This window comes from Tamandua tetradactyla, chromosome 10 (genome assembly GCF_023851605.1).
Source record: "Tamandua tetradactyla isolate mTamTet1 chromosome 10, mTamTet1.pri, whole genome shotgun sequence".
Lineage (NCBI taxonomy): Eukaryota > Metazoa > Chordata > Mammalia > Pilosa > Myrmecophagidae > Tamandua > Tamandua tetradactyla.
Window position 1 is genome coordinate 26,897,292 of NC_135336.1, and position 17,758 is coordinate 26,915,049.

The 17,758-nt window shown below is 39.2% G+C and overlaps 1 protein-coding gene across 1 annotated transcript in view; it reads right to left on the reverse strand.

Moving 5' to 3' along the window:
- UPK1B (uroplakin 1B) overlaps nt 1-17,758 on the reverse strand; it is a 41,459-nt gene that overhangs the window by 18,423 nt on the left and 5,278 nt on the right. Inside the window, exons 2-5 of the mRNA XM_077117561.1 lie at nt 13,947-14,034; nt 12,341-12,541; nt 9,897-9,971; nt 9,097-9,219 (exon numbers count right to left, since the gene is read on the reverse strand). Coding sequence (XP_076973676.1) covers nt 9,097-9,219; nt 9,897-9,971; nt 12,341-12,541; nt 13,947-14,015 — 468 coding nt within the window. The 5' untranslated portion in view covers nt 14,016-14,034. The remainder of the gene's footprint in view (nt 1-9,096; nt 9,220-9,896; nt 9,972-12,340; nt 12,542-13,946; nt 14,035-17,758) is intronic.

Below are 17,758 nucleotides of genomic sequence, written 5' to 3' on the forward strand. Positions count from 1 at the left end.
ATGGGCCCCCAGCTCAGGTGAACCTGGTCAAAGCAGAGGTCGCTGATTTTTGCCCCAGCGCCAAGGGGGCAGGGCTGACAGAAAAAGGAAAAAAAAAACAAAACACAGAGGTTTTTGTGGCTGTGTTTCTACAAAGTTTTGACTGCCTTAGGATACAGTGGCAGGGCTTCTCAGGCTGCAACTGCCCCAGTTAATTCAAACAAGCAGGAACAAGCTTATTTGACAGCTTGTCTGGAGTCTGTGCCTTCCCCTCCCTCAAGGAATTCAGATCCCAGGGCTTGGTAATTTGAAGCCATTAAAACCAGCCTACAACCTCTCCTCTGTCTTCACCACAACCCCAGCACAGAGAGTCTGCCAAAGTTAAAGGTACCACATCATCTTATGCTGGTGGGACCTGCAGGCAGACAAGCATCACATACTGGGTAGGATAAGTAAAACAGAGTCCAGAGACTTCACAGGAAAGTCTTTCAACCTGCTGGGTCTCACCCTCAGGGAAAACTGACGCAGGGGACTCTTTCCTCCTAACTCTTTCCCCCCAGATTAGTCTGGGAAAACCCAGCTGGGGTCTACAATACCTAAGCAGATGCCTAAGGGGTGGGGGGAAAATGGCACCATACAGGCAGGGCAAGAAACAAGAAAACAAGAACGGAAAAATTCTCCTAAGCTAGTTAAACAAAACCTAAGCTAGTTAAACAAAACCTAAGCTAGTGGTCCAGGAAAAGCTGAACTGAATGTCAAAGAAAACCCTAGGTAAAATCAGTGAAAACAGTCTCCAAAATTAACTAATTAAGGTAATTAAATGCCTAGACAGCCAGCAAAAAATAACAAATCACACTAGGAAAATTGAAGAGATGCCCCAGTCAAAGCAACAAACCAAAAATTCAAATGAGATACAGGAGGAGTTGAAACAATTAATTCAGGATGTATGAACAGACATGGAAAACCTCATCAAAAGCCAAATCAATGAGTTGAGGGAGGATATAAAGAAGGCAAGGAATGAACAAAAAGAAGAAATTGAAAGTCTGAAAAACAAATCACAGAACTTATGGGAATGAAAGGCATGGTAGAGGAGATGAAAAAAAATGGAAACCTACAATGATAGATTTTGAGAGGCAAAACATAGGATTAGTGAACTGGAGGATGGAACATCTGAAATCCAGCAAGCAAAAGAAAATATAGGGAAAAAATGGAAAAATATGAGCAGGGACTCAGGGAATTGAATGACAATATGAAGTGCATGAATATACATGTTGTAGGTGTCCCAGAAGGAGAAGAGAAGGGAAAAGGAGGAGAAAAACTATTGGAGGAAATTATGACTGAAAATTTCCCAACTCTTATGAAAGACTGAAAATTACAGATCCAAGAAGTGCAGCATACCCCCAAAGAGAATAGATCCAAATAGATGCTCCAAGACACTTACTAATCAGAATGTCAGAGGTCAAAGAGAAAGTGAGAATCTTGAAAGCAGCAAGAGAAAAGCAATCCATTGCATACAAGGGAAGCCCAATAAGACTATGTGTAGATTTCTCAGCAGAAACCATGAAGGCAAGAAGACAGTGGGATGATATATTTAAATTGCTAAAGGAGAAAAACTGCCAACCAAAAATTCTGTATCCAGCAAAATTGTCCTTCAAAAATGAGGGAGAAATTAAAACATTTTCAGACAAAAAATCACAGAGAATTTGTGACCAAGAGACCAGCTCTGCAAGAAATACTAAAGGGAGCACTAGAGACATACAAAAAGACAGAAGAGAGAGGAGTGGAGAAGAGTGTAGAAAGGAAGACTATCAGTAAAGGTAAAATGATGGAAATTAGACATGACATATAAAATCCAAAAGACAAAATGATAGAAGAAAGTACTGCCCATACAGTAATAACACTAAATGTTAATGGATTAAACTCCCCAATCAAAAGACATAGACTGGCAGAATGGATTAAAAATTAGGACCCATCTATATGCTGTCTACATGAAACACATCTTAGACCCAGGGATAAGCATAGGTTGAAAGTGAAAGGTTGGGAAAGGATATTTCAAAAAAATAACAATCAGAAAAGAGCAGGAGTAGTTATACTAATATCCAACAAATTAGACTTCAAATGTAAAACAGTTAAAAGAGACAAAGAAGGATACTATGTATTAATAAAGGGAACAATTCAGCACAATGACATAACAATCATAAATATTTATGCACTGAACCAGAATGCTCCAAAATACATGCAGCAAACACTGAAAACACTGAAAAGAGAAATAGACACATCTACCATAATAGGTGAAGACTTCAATTCACCACTCTCATCAATGGACAGAACGTCTAGACAGAGGATCAATAAAGAAACAGAGAATTTGAATAACACAATAAATGAGCTAGACTTAACAGACATTTATAGAACATTACACCCCACAACAGCAGAATACACCTTTTCCCCAAGGGCTCATGGATCATTCTAAAGGATAGACCATATGCTGGGTCACAAAGCAAGTCTCAATAAATTTAAAAAGAATGAAATCATACAAAACATTTTCTCAGATCATAAAGGAATGAAGTTGGAAATCAATAATAGACAGAGTACCAGAAAATTCACAAATATGTGGAGGCTCAACAACACACTCTTAAACAACCAGTGGGTCAAGGAAGAAATTACAAGAGAAACCAGTAAATATCTCGAGGCAAATGAAAATGAAAACACAACATATCAAAACTTATGGTATGCAGCAAAGGCAGTGCTAAGAGGGAAATTTATTGCCTTAATGCCTATGTGAAAAAAGAAGAAAGGGCAAAAATTGAGGAATTAACTAGCCACTTGGAAGAAGTAGAGAAAGAACAGCAAACTAATCCCAAAGCAAGCAGAAGGAAAGAAATAATGAAGATTAGAGCAGAAATAAATGAAATTGAGAACATGGAAACAATTGAGAAAATCTATAAAACCAGAAGCTGGTTCAATGAGAAAATCAATAAGATTGATGGACCCTTAGCAAAATTGACAAAAAAAAAAAAAAAAAAAAAAAGAGAGAGGATGCAAATAAATAAGATCAGAAATGGAAAAGTAGACATAACCACTCACCCCACAGAAATAAAGAAAGTAATGAGAGGATACTATGGACAACTTTATGCTAAGAAATACAACAATGTAGATGAAATGGACAACTTCCTATAAAAGGCATGAACAACCAACTTTGACTCGAGAAGAAATAGATGACCTCAACAAACCAATCACAAGTAAAGAAATTGAATCAGTCATTAAGAGCTCCCAAAAAGAAAAGTCCAACACCAGATGGCTTCATATGTGAATTCTACCAAACATTCCAGAAAGAATTAGTATCAATCCTGCTCAAACTCTTCAAAAAAATTGAAGAGGAGGGAAAGCTATCTAACTCATTCTATAAAGCCATCATCACCCTCATACCAAAGCCAGACAAAGATATTACAAAAAAAGAAAACTACAGACCAATCTCTCTGATGAATATAGATGCAAAAATCCTCAACAAAATTCTTGCAAATTGAATCCAGCAGCACATTAAAAAAATTATACACCATGACCAAGTAGGATTCATCCCAGGTATACAAGGATGGTTCAGCATAGGAAAATCAATTAATATAATACACCATATCAACAAATCAAAGCAGAAAAGCCACATGATCATCTCGATTGATGCAAAAAAGGCATTTGACAAAATTCAACATCGTTTCCTGTTGAAAACACTTCAAAGGATAGGAATAGAAGGGAACTTCCTAAAAATGATAAAGGAAATATATGAAAAACCCACAGCTAATTTCATCTTCAATGGGGAAAAATGGAAAACTTTCCCCCTAAGATCAGGAACAAGACAAGGATGTCCACTATCACCACTTTTATTCAACATTGTCTTGGAAGTTCTAGCCACAACAATTAGACAAGAAAAAGAAATATAAGGCAGCAAAATTGGAAAGGAAGAAGTAAAACTCTTACTGTTTGCAGATGATATGATACTAGCTGTCAAAAACCCTGAAAAATCCACAGCAAAACTACTAGAGCTAATGAATGAGTACAGCAAAGTGGCAGGTTACAAGATCAACATTCAAAAATCTGTAGTGTTTCTATGCACTAGTAATGAACAATCTGAGGGGGAAATCAAGAAATGAATTCCATTTACAATAGCAACCAAAAGAATAAAATATTTAGGAATAAATTTAACTAAAAGATAAAAGACCTATACAAAGAAAACTACAAGAAATTGTTAAAAGAAATCACAGAAGACCTAAATAGATGGAAGGGCATACCATGTTCATGGATTGGAAGACTGAATATAGTTGTCAATTGTACCTAAATTTATTTACAGATTCAATGCAATACAAATTGAAATAGCAACAACTTACTTTTCAGAACTAGAAAAACCAGTAACAAAATTTATCTGGAAGGGCAGGGTGCCCTGAATAGCTAAAAGTATCCTGAGAGAAAAAAATGAGGTTGGAGGTCTCATGCTACCTGCCTTTAAGGTATAATATGAAGCTACAGTGGTCAAGACAGCATGGTACTGGCATAAAGATAGATATATTGACCAATTTAATCGAATAGAGTGTTCAGATATAGACCCTCTCATCTATGGACAATTGATCTTTGATAAGGCAGTCAAGCCAACTCACCTGGGACAGAACAGTCTCTTAAATAAATGGTGCCTAGAGAACTGGATATCCATATGCAAAAGAATGAAAGAGGACCCATATCTTATACCCTATACAAAAATTAACTTAAAATGGATCAAAGACCTAAACATTAGATCTAAGACCATAAAACTGTTAGAAGAAAGTGTAGGGAAAGGTCTTATAAATCTTATAATAGGAGACAGTTTCCTAGACCTTACACCCAAAGCACGAGCATTGAAGAAAGAAAGAAAGAAATGGGAACTCCTCAAAATTAAACACTTTTGCACATCAAAGAACTTCATCAAGAAAGTAAAAAGACAGCCTATACAATGGGAGACAATATTTGGAAACGACATATCAGATAAAGGTCTAGTATCCAGAATTTATAAAGAGATTGTTCAACTCAATAACAAAAAGACAGTTAACCCAATTACAAAATGGGCAAAAGACTTGAACAGACACTTCTCAGAAAAGGAAATACAAATGGCCAAAAGGCACATGAAGAGATGCTCAACTTCCCTGGCCCTTAGAGAAATGCAAATCAAAACCACAATGAGATATCACCTCACACCCACCAGAATGGCCATTATCAATAAAATAGAAAATGACAAGTGCTGGAGAGGATGTGGAGAAAGAGGCATACTGATCCACTGTTGGTGGGAATGTCAAATTGTACAACCACTGCCGAAGGCAGTTTGGTGGTTCCTCAAAAAGCTAAATATAGAATTGCCATATGACCCGGAAATACAATTGCTAGGTCTCTACATAGAGGACATGAGGGCAAGGACACAAATGAACATTGCACACCAATGTTTATAGCAGCATTATTTGCAATTTCAAAGATGGAAACAGCCAAAATGTACATCAACACACGAGTGGCTAAACAAACTGTGGTATATATATACGATGGAATATTATGCAGCTGTAAGACAGAATAAATTTATGGAGTATGTAACAACATGGATGGACCTTGAGGACATTATGCTGAGTGAGATTAGCCAGAAACAAAAGGACAAATACTGTATGGTCTTACTAATATGAACTGACATTAGTGAATAAACTTGGAGAATTTCATTACAAAAAAAGAAAACTACAGCGACCATCAGGAGATAGAAATAGGGTAAGATATTGGGTAATTGGAGCTGAAGGGATACAGATTGTGCAACAGGACTGAATGTAAAAACTCAGAAATGAACAGCACAATACTACCTAACTGTAATGCAATTATGTTAAAACACTGAATGAAGCTGGATGTGAGAATGATAGAGGGAGGAGGGGTGGGGGCATAAATAAAATCAGAAAGAAAGATAGACAATAAAGACTGAGATGGTATAATCTAGGAATGCCTAGAGTGTGTAATGATAGTGACTAAACATACAAATTTTAAAAATGTTTTTGCATGAGGAAGAACAAAGGAATGTCATTACTGCAGGTTACTGAAAATAGATGGAAATTAATATTTTAAAATTTCAACTTATGTGTGAGACTAAAGCAAAAAATGTTTATTTGGTACAAAATTTATATTTTGACTAGGGCATCTCCTAATATAACTTATGTAGATAGCTTGGTTGAACACCATAGGTACATGGAACCTTGGGTAGGACATGAGATTTTGTTGGTTTGTCCAGAGTGATGCCCTGATGAATCCCAGAGTGATTTGATCAGTGAGTAGAAAAGTATTTGCAAAGTCCCCTTTGGGGAATGGTGAGAACGAGGGAAAACTCAACTTCCCCAAGTTGAATTCTTGATATTCTCACAAGCAGTGCATACAACCAAAGCTATAGGCTGAGCCCCCAGTCTTGGGGTTTGTTCATATGAAACTTAACCCCACAAAGGATAGGTTAAGCCTACTTAAAATTAGGCCTAGGAGTCACCCCCAAGAGAACCTCTTTTGTTGCTCAGTTGTGGTCTCTCTCTCCAGCCAACACAACAAGCAAACTCACCACCCTCCCCCGTCTACGTGGGACATGACTCCCAGGGTTGTGGACCTTTCTGGCATCGTGGGATGGAAACCCTAGAATGAGCTGAGATTCAACATCAAGGGATTGAGAAAAGCTTCTTGACCAAAAGGGGGAAGAGAGAAATGAGACAAAATAACATTTCAGTGACTGAGAGATTTCAAACAGAGTCAAGAGGTTATCCTGGAGGTTATCCTTAAGCATTATATCCCTTTTTATTTTACATTGTGTTGGAGCGGCTGGAAGGAGTAACTGAAACTGTTGAGCTGAGTTCCAGTAGCCTCAATTCTTTTTTTATATGTTATTGTTTATTTATTTATTAAACATAACAACATACAAACACATTCTTACCATATGATCATTCCATTCTTGATATATTACCAATAACTCACAATATCTCACATAGTTGTATATTCATCATCATCATCATTTCTTAGGACATTTGCATCAATTCAGAAAAATAAATAAAAAGAAAACAGAAAAAAATTTAATACACACCATACCCCCCACCCCTCCCTTTCATTGATCACTAGCATTTCAATCTACTAAATTTATTTTAACATGTGTTTCCCTTATCATTTATTTATTTTTATTCCATATGTTTTACTCATCTGTTGATAGGGTAGATAAAAGGAGCATCAGACACAAGGTTTTCACAATCACACAGTCACACTGTGAAAGCTATATCATTATACAATCATCTTTAAGAAACATGGCTACTGGAACACAGCTGTACATTTTCAGGCAGTACTCTCCAGCCTCTCCATTATATCTTGACTAACAGGGTGATATCTATTTAATGCATAAGAATAACCACCAGGATAACCTCTAGACTCTGTTTGGAATCTCTCAGCCATTGACACTTTATTTTGTCTCGTTTCACTCTTCCCCCTTTCAGTCAAGATGGTTTTCTCAATCCCTTGATGCTGAGTCTCAGCTCATTGTAGGATTTTTGTCCCACATTGCCAGGAAGGTCCACACCCCTGGGAGTCATGTGCCACATAGACAGGGGGAGGGTGGTGAGTTTGCTTGTTGTTTTGGCTGGAGAAAGAGGCCACATCAGAGCAACAAAAGAGGTTCTCTTGGGGGTGACTCTTAGGCCTAATTTAAGTAGGCTTAACCTATCCTTTGTGGGGTTAAGTTTCAGATGAACAATCCACAACATTGGGGGCTCAGCCTATAGCTTTGGTTGAATGCACTGCTTGTGAGAATATCAAGAATTCAACTTAGGGAAGTTGAATTTTTCCCCTTTCTCACCATTCCCCGAAGGAGACTTTGCAAATACTTTTTTATTCACTGTTCAAATCACTTTGGAATTTATTGGGGCATCACTCTGGACAAACTAGCAAAATCTCATGTCCAACTCAAGCTTCCACTTACTTAATGGTTTTCAATTAAGCTGTCTACATAAGTTATATTAGGAAATGCACTAGTCAAATATAAATTTTGAACCAAATAAACATTTTTTTTACTTTAGTCTCACACAGAAGTTAAAATTTTAAAATATGCATTAGCATCTATTTTCAACAACCTGCAGTATTGACATTCCTTTGTTCTTCCTCATGCAGAAACATTTTTTAATTTGTACATTTAGTTACTATCATTATACACTCTAGGCATTCCTAGATTGTTCCATCCCTGTCTTTATCGTCTGTCCTTCCTTTTGATTTCATTTGTGCCCCAGCCCTCCTCCCTCTATCATTCTCACGTTCAGCTTCATTTAGTGTTCTAACATTATTGTATGACAGTTATAGTCTTAATTCTTGAAGATCATTGTATAAAGATATATCTTTTGTGTGTGATTGTGAAAACCTTGTGTCTGATGCTCCTTTTATCCAGGGTATGGATAGATGAGTTAAAAAAAAAGCATAAAAATTAAATAAATAATAGGGCAGACAAAGGGTAAAATAAGTTGGGCAGATAGTAATACCAGTGGTCAATGAGCGGGAGGGGTAAGGGGTATGGGATGTATGAGTTTTTTCTTTTAATTTGTTTTTCTGGAGTGATACAAATTATGTAAAAAATGATCATGGTGATGAATGCACAACTATTTGTTGATACTGTGAGCCATTGATAGTACACCATGTATGGACTGTATGTGTGTGAAGATGTGTCAATAAAAATATATATATAAAAAAAGAATGTATAATTAACATATCACTCCTGAACTTAAAGTGACAATTTCATTATCCCTGTAGATGGAAGCTAAGCTACATCATGGCTTGGAATAAAATATAAACCCATGTGTCCTGCTGTGTCACATGTCAATAAATAGGGAGACTAGATTTACTTGCCTATGACAAGACTCTTGGAGACTACAGACTCCATGCATCCCACTGCATTATATGTCAATAAATAAGGGGAATAGATGGACTTGCCCATGACAAGATTTTTTCCTGAAGGAAACCTTCTTGGAATTTGAGGTCCTCATACATTGACTACTCCCCCAACCAGGGTTGGGGAATGGTTATTGTTTAGATGCAAAATGGCATCTCCCCAGGACCGTCAGGCTGTACCTGGAGCATGAACCTGTTCCAGGTTTTGGTGACTCCATTGTTTTTCCATCTGTCATCATTGTTTGGAGGACTGTTGTTTTGGTACCTCTCCAGCATCTGCTTCAGGAAGAGGTTGGGTGTAAACTACAGTGGGATGAGACAACACAAGAGCAAGAGTTAGCACACTAATCCCCAGGGAGGGCAAAGTAATTTTCCCAGCCTGTTGCAGGTGCATGGAATATTCTCTCTTGGAGCAAAACTGTTAAGCGCAACAAATAGGGATGGTGTAGAGGTGGGGATGAACTTGTTTCTGGATGGCAAAAGTCCCTATCTAGGGAGAAGATCCCCTCTTCAAAAAAATCACAGTGAAGCCATGGTGGGCAGGCATTTTAGGATGGAGGAGGATAGGGAAATGGAGAAAAGGAGAGAAGATGAATTGAGAGTAAGTCTTAGATAAGGTAGATTGTTCATATTTCCAGTGGAAGGAAGGTTGGTGGCCACAGTTGAGAGGTGAAGAGCACAGAGGTTACAAGCTTGGGCCTCAGGAGTCAGACTGTCTGGGTTCAGGGTTCTTATTCTTCCACTTACCAGCTGTGCAACCTTGCACAAGTTACTTTACCTTTTTAAGTCTCAGATTTTTTTGTCTATAAAATCATAATCGTGATAACTATCTCATTGGATTATTATAAGGATTAAGTGAAATTGTATGTGTTATTAACATAGTAGAGTGTCTGGCACATAACAAGGGCCATGTAGTTGCCATGATGATGATGATGATGATGATTAACATTATCATTTTTGCTTTTTGAGGTTGTACTCACAAAGTCTCGTTGTGTTGCTGCTGTGATACAAGATGCCACTTCAAAGCCATAAACTATAAACATCAGAATAAAATACTGGAAGGGAAACAAAAGGAGGAAGAGGAATTACATTTATCCACAAAGAGAGACCGTTTTTTTTCCCCCAAACAATTATTACATTTTTTTTAGCACATCCCTTCAATGATCAGCTGCTTGGAATAAGACTTGGTGCTAGGTGCTAATTAGCTCAATTGTTTCCTTTTCCCAGAGAACAAATGACCATTGAATAAAGAGGTTTCTCAGTCCGGTATCCCAAATTTTTATTTTAACTGAAAAAAAAAATACAAAAGAGAATGAACTGGTGTGTGTGTGTGTGTGTGTGTGTGTGTGTGTGTGTTTGAGTGAGAGGGAGAGAGACAGAGAGGATGGGGGTGAGACTGTGCTTAGCAGCTTGCACAAAGTCTTAGACTACATAAAACCTCACAAACACCCTCTTACCCCCTTCTTGGGAGAAATCTGCGTTATGTTTTGATGGAAATCTAGAATTACAGAGGCCAGAAAAAAGATGAAGTGGATTGTATTTTAATATCCAGTGCCCCTCCGAACAAGCATTCCGTTCTCAGCAGAGGAGCAGGCAGCCTTCAGGTACACAGCTATTCACTCTCATCTTCTCTCACACATACCCCATTCTAGGCAGTTACATCAGATCTGGTGGCAAAGCAGAGCTCATTGTGTGGTGGTGGTAGTGTTGTGTAAGTGTGCATGCATGCTCAAGCACGTGCACACGTGCATATGAAATACCTTCGCATGACACTGTCTCTATTTCTGGCTGGAAAACATCTGAACAACAAAAGTCCTCTGACTCTGGGACGGGAACTGGTTGCAATAGTCCTGACTTTGCTTTCCTCAGACTTGCACATATTGCTTTAGGTCCTACAGTTCTTCTTGGGGAGGGGCACTGCATCACTGACAGTGGGTGGGGGTGGAGGTGGGGGCAGGAGAACTCTCCTTCTCCCCTGGGCAGGAGGAGCCTCTCTGAGCTGGACCCTCTGCTACCCTAACTACCTGGCCAGGAAAAAAGTATTTGAATGAAGAGTTGACAACAGGAGCACCTCTGAAGCCCCCATAACCACATTCTTTCCTTGTATTAGATGCACCTTGCCCCTTGTCAATAGCTTTCCTGACTCCTATTAAAGAGGCTCAGAGAAGTAGAGACACTTTAGAAAGAAAGCACCATGTGGAGGTGTTTTCTCCCTCAGCCTCTTGGAGGGGACACTGCTCCTTCTCTTTGCAGGGCCTGGTTGAGACTATTCTCTCACCATCTCACTTCTCCTGTCTGTGAAGGCACACATAGCTGGCCCCAAAACTGACTGTGACACAAGTGAAGGTTGTCTTTAGAGACTTCTTGCCTTTCCTCTCCCTTTTTGCTGCACTCCTTTCCCTACTCTACAAAAGGCGGTACTTTTGCTCTGGAAAGCAAAAGCAGGTAAACCTCATACTAAAGAGCCAGAGAATGTAATTATTCTGCATTCCATGAGTCCCAGGACAGTGGTCAACTCAAAGGAAAAGTAAACCAACAAGCACCTTAAGTTGCTGGACTATTCTATACGGTGGGACTCACATCCTTCAGCATTTGGGTACAAGAGTTATTTCATGGGTGGAATCCCATCACAGTGTGAGAAACTGTCCTGAGCTCGGCAGCTGAGAGGTCTGTACCCAACATGGAGCTTTCTTAACTCTGCTGGCTATAAACTTGTTTCCATCTGAAAGGTAGGGCATGATCTTGCTGTCTGTAGTCTGAGGCAGAAAACTGTCCGTGGGTGCACAGAATTAGAGTGTGCACCCGTAGGCAGGTGGGAGCTGAAGCTAGTAGTGCTTCTTGAGATTTTCTACTTAATAGTCCCTGAAAAGTGAGTGAATGTGAAACCTGGGAAATGTGGGCCATCACACAAAATCATCAGCTCTGAGCTCAACATCTCTGTAAGGTTCATGTTTATTCATTCAAAATAAATTCATGCAAATTTTGTATTTATATCCTAATATAACTATGCTCTGTTAATATTAAAATAACATTTTTAACTACTTAACAAGGGAAAAAATTTAATAAACAAGTTCTCACTATGTCTCTCTTTTGGCTGTGTTAGCTCCTGGCATAACACCTATACCTGTCAGATGCATGCATGTACCAGTTCGAGAAGCACAGATCTGGAAAATAATCAAAAGGGTCACTCCCAGATGTCGCTCTTGTGGGTTCTCTGTACTGAAATCTTTTGACTTGCAATAGTTAAGGACATTCTTGTCCCCACCTGGACAATTTTCTCTGCAGGGTCTTTCCTTCTTTCTGACCCCTCACCTCATACTCTCTGCTCTCACCTGCCCCACTGAAAGCCAAAGCACAGTGCTCATGAAGAAGTAATCAATCAAAATTGGTCCAGCAAGACAACTGTAGAGTATTAAGGTCTCACCGCCAGAAGAATCTTCCGGTTGGACTTCATGATGCCTACAATGCCTAGAATGGACAGGCAGAAGAGGCAGATGCCGACGAACATGCCAATCCAGGCAGCCCCATAGATGTCATCATTGTCAGTGGCTTCAAGCAGCGGGTAGAGGCTGTGCTGGTCAGATACGAAGAAGATGCACTCTGCTGTCAGGGCAATCCCACACATCTGGGAGTAGATAGGGCTTCCATCAGGCTAGCAGCCAGGAATGCAGGATTGGGGAAGATGTGGGGAGGTGTGGTGGGCAAGGGAGCCTAACTCCTTCCCTTGCATAGGCCTTAATTTAAAAGCAATTGAACTGGGCTTAATAAGCAATTGAACTGAACTCCTCATTGCCAGGAAATCAAGCAGCTACTTCTGATCATATTTATTGGTTGCAAACTTACTTCCACATGCCATTCTGTCTTATTGTTATTTGGTAGAAGACCCAGGCAGTTTCAGATCATCTATAAAGTCCTTGGGACACGAACCACTTAGATGACTTCTTGTCTGAAGGTAATGTCCCCATTCTGCCCATAGTACCTCATTGCCCAAATTCCTGGATTACAAGTTTGAACAGTTCCTGGCCATATTTATTGGTGTTAGAGAACCATTGAATGTTAGAGCTGGAAGGAGACTTATTGATTAACTTTTCTACACCTTGTATTTTTCCCCCCACACCTTGTATTTTACAGTGGAGGAATCTTGGCCCTGAAAGGGGATGACTTGTCCAGAGTCAGACAGGGAGTTAGAGGCAGAATGGGACCAAGCCCCAGCTCCGGACTCCTAAGCAAGTGCTCTCCCCTCCCCATCATGCTGCCTCATCCAGAGAGTGGTCTCTGAACCACTCTCGCTTCCTGGTATTCCCGTACACAATGAGACCAAGAAGACATAAACACTTGCTCCCAGCAACCCTAACAACAGTGTCCATGGAAATCAAATCAAAGTGAAATAGGAAGGAAAAGTGTGTGTGTGTGTGTGTGTGTGTGTGTGTGTGTGTGTGGTGTGAGTGTTTGGACACTGACCCTGGTTGATCAGGGCTTCATTTAGATTCTTGTTTTTTTCTTTAATAATTTTATTGACATATCTTCACATACCATACAGTCAATCCAAATTACACAAACAATGACTCACAATTTTGTCACGTAGTTGTGTATTGATCACCATAATCATTTTAAGAACATTTGCATCTCTCCAGACAAAGAAATACAAAGGAAAAAGAAAACCCAAAACATCCCATACCCTTTATTTGCCTCTAACTATGGCCTTTTCAGTTCTTTTTTTTTTGGGTGCATGGTCTGGGAATTGAACCTGGGTTGGAAGGCAAGTATTCTAACCACTGAACTACCATGCACCCTCTAACTATGGCCTTTTGACATATTAAGTAATTGTATATGATTATTTATACAGTTAATAGAATTTAACAAGAATACTAGCTTATTTTACTAAAGTATTTCTTAAAATGAAGAAAAGGTGCAAGGAACCCATAATTATATCATTATTTTCCTTTAAACTCCCACATAAGATTAAAAAGAAGTCTAAAATCATGATTTTCAAGAAAAGCAGAAGTGACTGAAAACTATCTATTACTTACACCAATAATCACATTCCCCCAAATCAGCAGGCCTTGGAAGCAACGGACAGTGGAGTCCTCTTTGGCCATCTTCAGGATTTCCCACCAACTGAAGACAAAGTTGAGAACATTGAGACTTAATAAAAGCAGGTAACAAATACTGCCACTATTTTCATAAAATTACAAAGTCATGCCCATTGGGAAAGCCTTCTTGCTTTCCCAAGCATCCGTACCAAAATCGTTTGATCGTTTAGCAGTGAAGGAAATTTGGTCACTAACCGCAGGAGTCACAGCAATCCCTTTCATAAAGAAGGAAACAATAAAGGCTCCTGGAGCCTGATCAGTACCTTCCAGGGGCTCTTCAGGGTGTGGAAAGAATGGACTGAGTACTTTTGAGTGATGAACCCAGGCCCCCGAAAGGCAGGTTTGAGGTAGTGATACCTGGTCCGGGCCGAAGCACAGTGGGGCCGTGGATTGCATTGAGGGCTGTGGTGCTGCCCTTATGGTCCCTGTCATGGCAAACTGAAGCCCAAAAGGTAAATCTACAGTTAGATTTGGTCACATTTGGTGGTCATTCCCGTATGGACTGTGGGCTGCTGTTAAAAAGCATTCTTTTCCAAATGTTTCAATACCCTCAAAAAATAGTTAGCAAATAGAGTGCTACCGCATAAGAGATGAGAGGGTTGGGAGAAAGGGGGGACTAATGCTTGGTTCCTTTTATGTGCCAGTACACTAGCTACTTTATATACACACATTGCATTCTCTTAATAACCCAATTAGTTGGAAAAATAAAACGGCATGAGGAGGCTCCATTTTGCAGATGAGGAAACTGAAGCTTAGACTAGTAAAATAAATTGCCCAGGTTCACACAAACAGTAAATGGCAAAATGAAGCTAGAAACTGGTTTCCAGAGCTCCACCATTTTCCCTCAGTCACAGTGGCTCCCAGAAATTATTAAAGGTTTTGTGCCATGCACAGTGGAATAGGGGCCTCTTACCTCCCTGAGGTAAGTTTGGGCCAATCTCCTTGGCTTCTGCACTTGAAACACCTTGATAAAAGCCATTCACAATTCTCAAAGTTTCATTAATCTAGTTAATTAATTAACCAATGTATGCATGCTAATTTTAAATAAAAATGTATTAAATGATACCATGTGTGTTTTAAGGTATACATAATGGCAATTGTTTTGTTCTAAGATTTTATACTTTAGTGGGGAAGCTATATTTCTAAATAGTTATAATACATGTAATAAGACCCTAAATACTGGTAGTTTCAATGGGGGAAGATGTAAGCCTTGCAGGGTTTGTATGGCTTTGATAAGTAATATAGGAGTGAGCGTGAGGGGGACCCTGGAGGAAGTGGGCAACATTCCAGGGAAAGGGAAAGTGAAAGTCAGGTAGTAGAGACAGAGAAGAGCAAGGTGTCCCCCACCCCCCAGCAAATTAGCCAGTTTGGCTGAAGTCCTAGTTTGTGCGTGGAAGAAAAGTCTTCTATTTGACTCAGGCTCTGCTAACTTTATCTCCATTGCCACACTCTCTTGTATGTATAAACAACCTTCAAAGGAATCTTAAAACATTTCTAAATGTTTTCCCTTACCTGTTAATTTGGATAGCTGTGGAAATTTAAGGAGTTCAGATTTAGGAGAGTTTTGGGTGCAGAATTTGGCACATAGCGAATTGGGTCTTCCTTCATGTTTACTGAATGGATGGAAGAATCTGGGCCATCGTTACAAGATCCCTGTGTGTGCTTTCTACTTAGAAATGCCATCCATTTCTTTCTGCTTAGAAACATCATTTCAAGCTTAGAAATGTCATTCATTATTTCCAGTGATTGTTGTACATTAGACTGAGTGGAGCCTACGGGTCCTGAAGGAGTTAACGCATAAACTCTCCTGGGGAGAGCCTTCCTCATCTAACCGGATCTGTCACATTGTAAAGTTCATTCTTGGTATGTACAAACATTGCTCTTGACTAGTCGGATTACCATCTAAACGAGAAATAGAGTAAATACACCAGGAAAGGTAAAAGTTCAAGCCACAGATGTATAGAGAGTAGACGGTAAAAATCCGTACAGACCAAATTCAAAACCTTTATCAATCAGTACTGATTAGGCACCCATTTGTCATGTAGCATCCTCTTTGTGAGTAGTTGGACTTAAAGAAGAGAAAGAAGATAATTTCTTCTTTGGAGGGGTTGAAAATGTGACTCCAGCAACATGAATTCAAGGCAGAATTGACTGTGCGCAGTAGAATAAAGGTCTATGGAGAAAAAGGAAGAAAGTGGGTAGGCTACAAAAAAAAGTGGGCATTATTGGTCCAAAATGGAGCTGAAGGGAGCCTGAATAAAGGGTCTGGCCCCAGTGACACAAGTTATGGCCTGTAAAATATATATATTTCCAAAGATGTCTCTGCCACATAGAGCTTAAAAAAGAAGGGTGAGGACAAATGAATAGGTGTGGGAGAATTGTAAGAGTCAGAAATAGGGTAGAAAAATGCAGGGAGGAGTGGGAAAAAAGGAGGCAGACGGGAGCTTGGTTTGAGCAAAAGGAAAAGTATAAATTGAAAAACCTAGCGAATACATGGTAGGAAATGCCAGGGAGGCTGCCCTGCTTTGGGTTTGTTATTGTAATACAGGTATTTACTGATGGGCAAGATAATCTGAACTTGCTGGCCACTGGAGGTCAACCCACCCCCCCCCCTCCTTTTTTCTTTATGCTTTCTTTTCTTTTCCCTCAGAGTTTTTGTATAATAACTTAGAAAGCCACTTCCATCTTCCAAAATAACCAAATAGCACTGATGACAGCTGTCCTTGAATGAGCACTTCTGATGTTCTCAGTACTCTGTGAGAGGGGCATTTTTTGTTTTTTTTTTACCAAAATCTGCATTAGTTTCTAAACTGTGGCTATAACATTACCACAATCTTAGTGGCTTAAAATAGCGCAAAATTATCTTACAGTTCTAGAGGTCAGAAGTCTATAACAGGTCTCACTGGGCTAAAATCAAAATGTTGGCAGGGCTGTGTTCCTTCTGGACCACCTGGGAGAGCACCTTTTTTTTTTTTTTTTTTTTTTTTTTTTGCCATTTTTCAGATGAAGGAAAGGGAGCATAGAGAATTTAATTTGTCCAAGGCTGCACAGCTAGAAAATACTGAAGCTGATATCCAAATCCATGTCTGTCTGGTTCCAGAGCATTTATGTAACACTGTGCAGTTTATGTAGTTCTGCCACATATCTAATACTTACAGGAGAAAAATCAACACATGGCTTGTTTCTTTGCCAGTCCTTGGAGCAGAGAGAACAGACATTTTTCCTGCTCAGAAGACACTGACTTTGGCAGAGGTCAGAAACACTAGGACTTTCTGACTTGCTTCTCCAGTTTTGTCTCCTTAGACTCTTGACACTGCACATATATTTATACACACACACGTATATATATAATATGCAATTTTTAAATTGAGATAAAATTCACATATCAGAGATCTTTCCATTTAAAAATTTTAAGTGTGCAATTCAGTAGTTTTTAGTTTATTCACAATATTGTGCAACCACCACCACTACCTAATTCCAGAATATTTTTGTCATTCCAAAAGGAAACCCTGTGTCAGTCACTCCCCATTTCTTCCTACTCCCATCCTCTGGTAACCCCTAATCCACCTTTTGTCTTTATGGGTTTGCCTGTTCTGTACACTTCATACAAATGAATTCATTCAATACATGCATATTGTGCGGATACAATACATATTGTTTGAATTTGTATTTTGTGTCTGGCTTCTTTCACTTAGTGTAATGTTTTCAAGGTTCATCCAGGTTGTAGCACATATCAGTACTTGACTCTT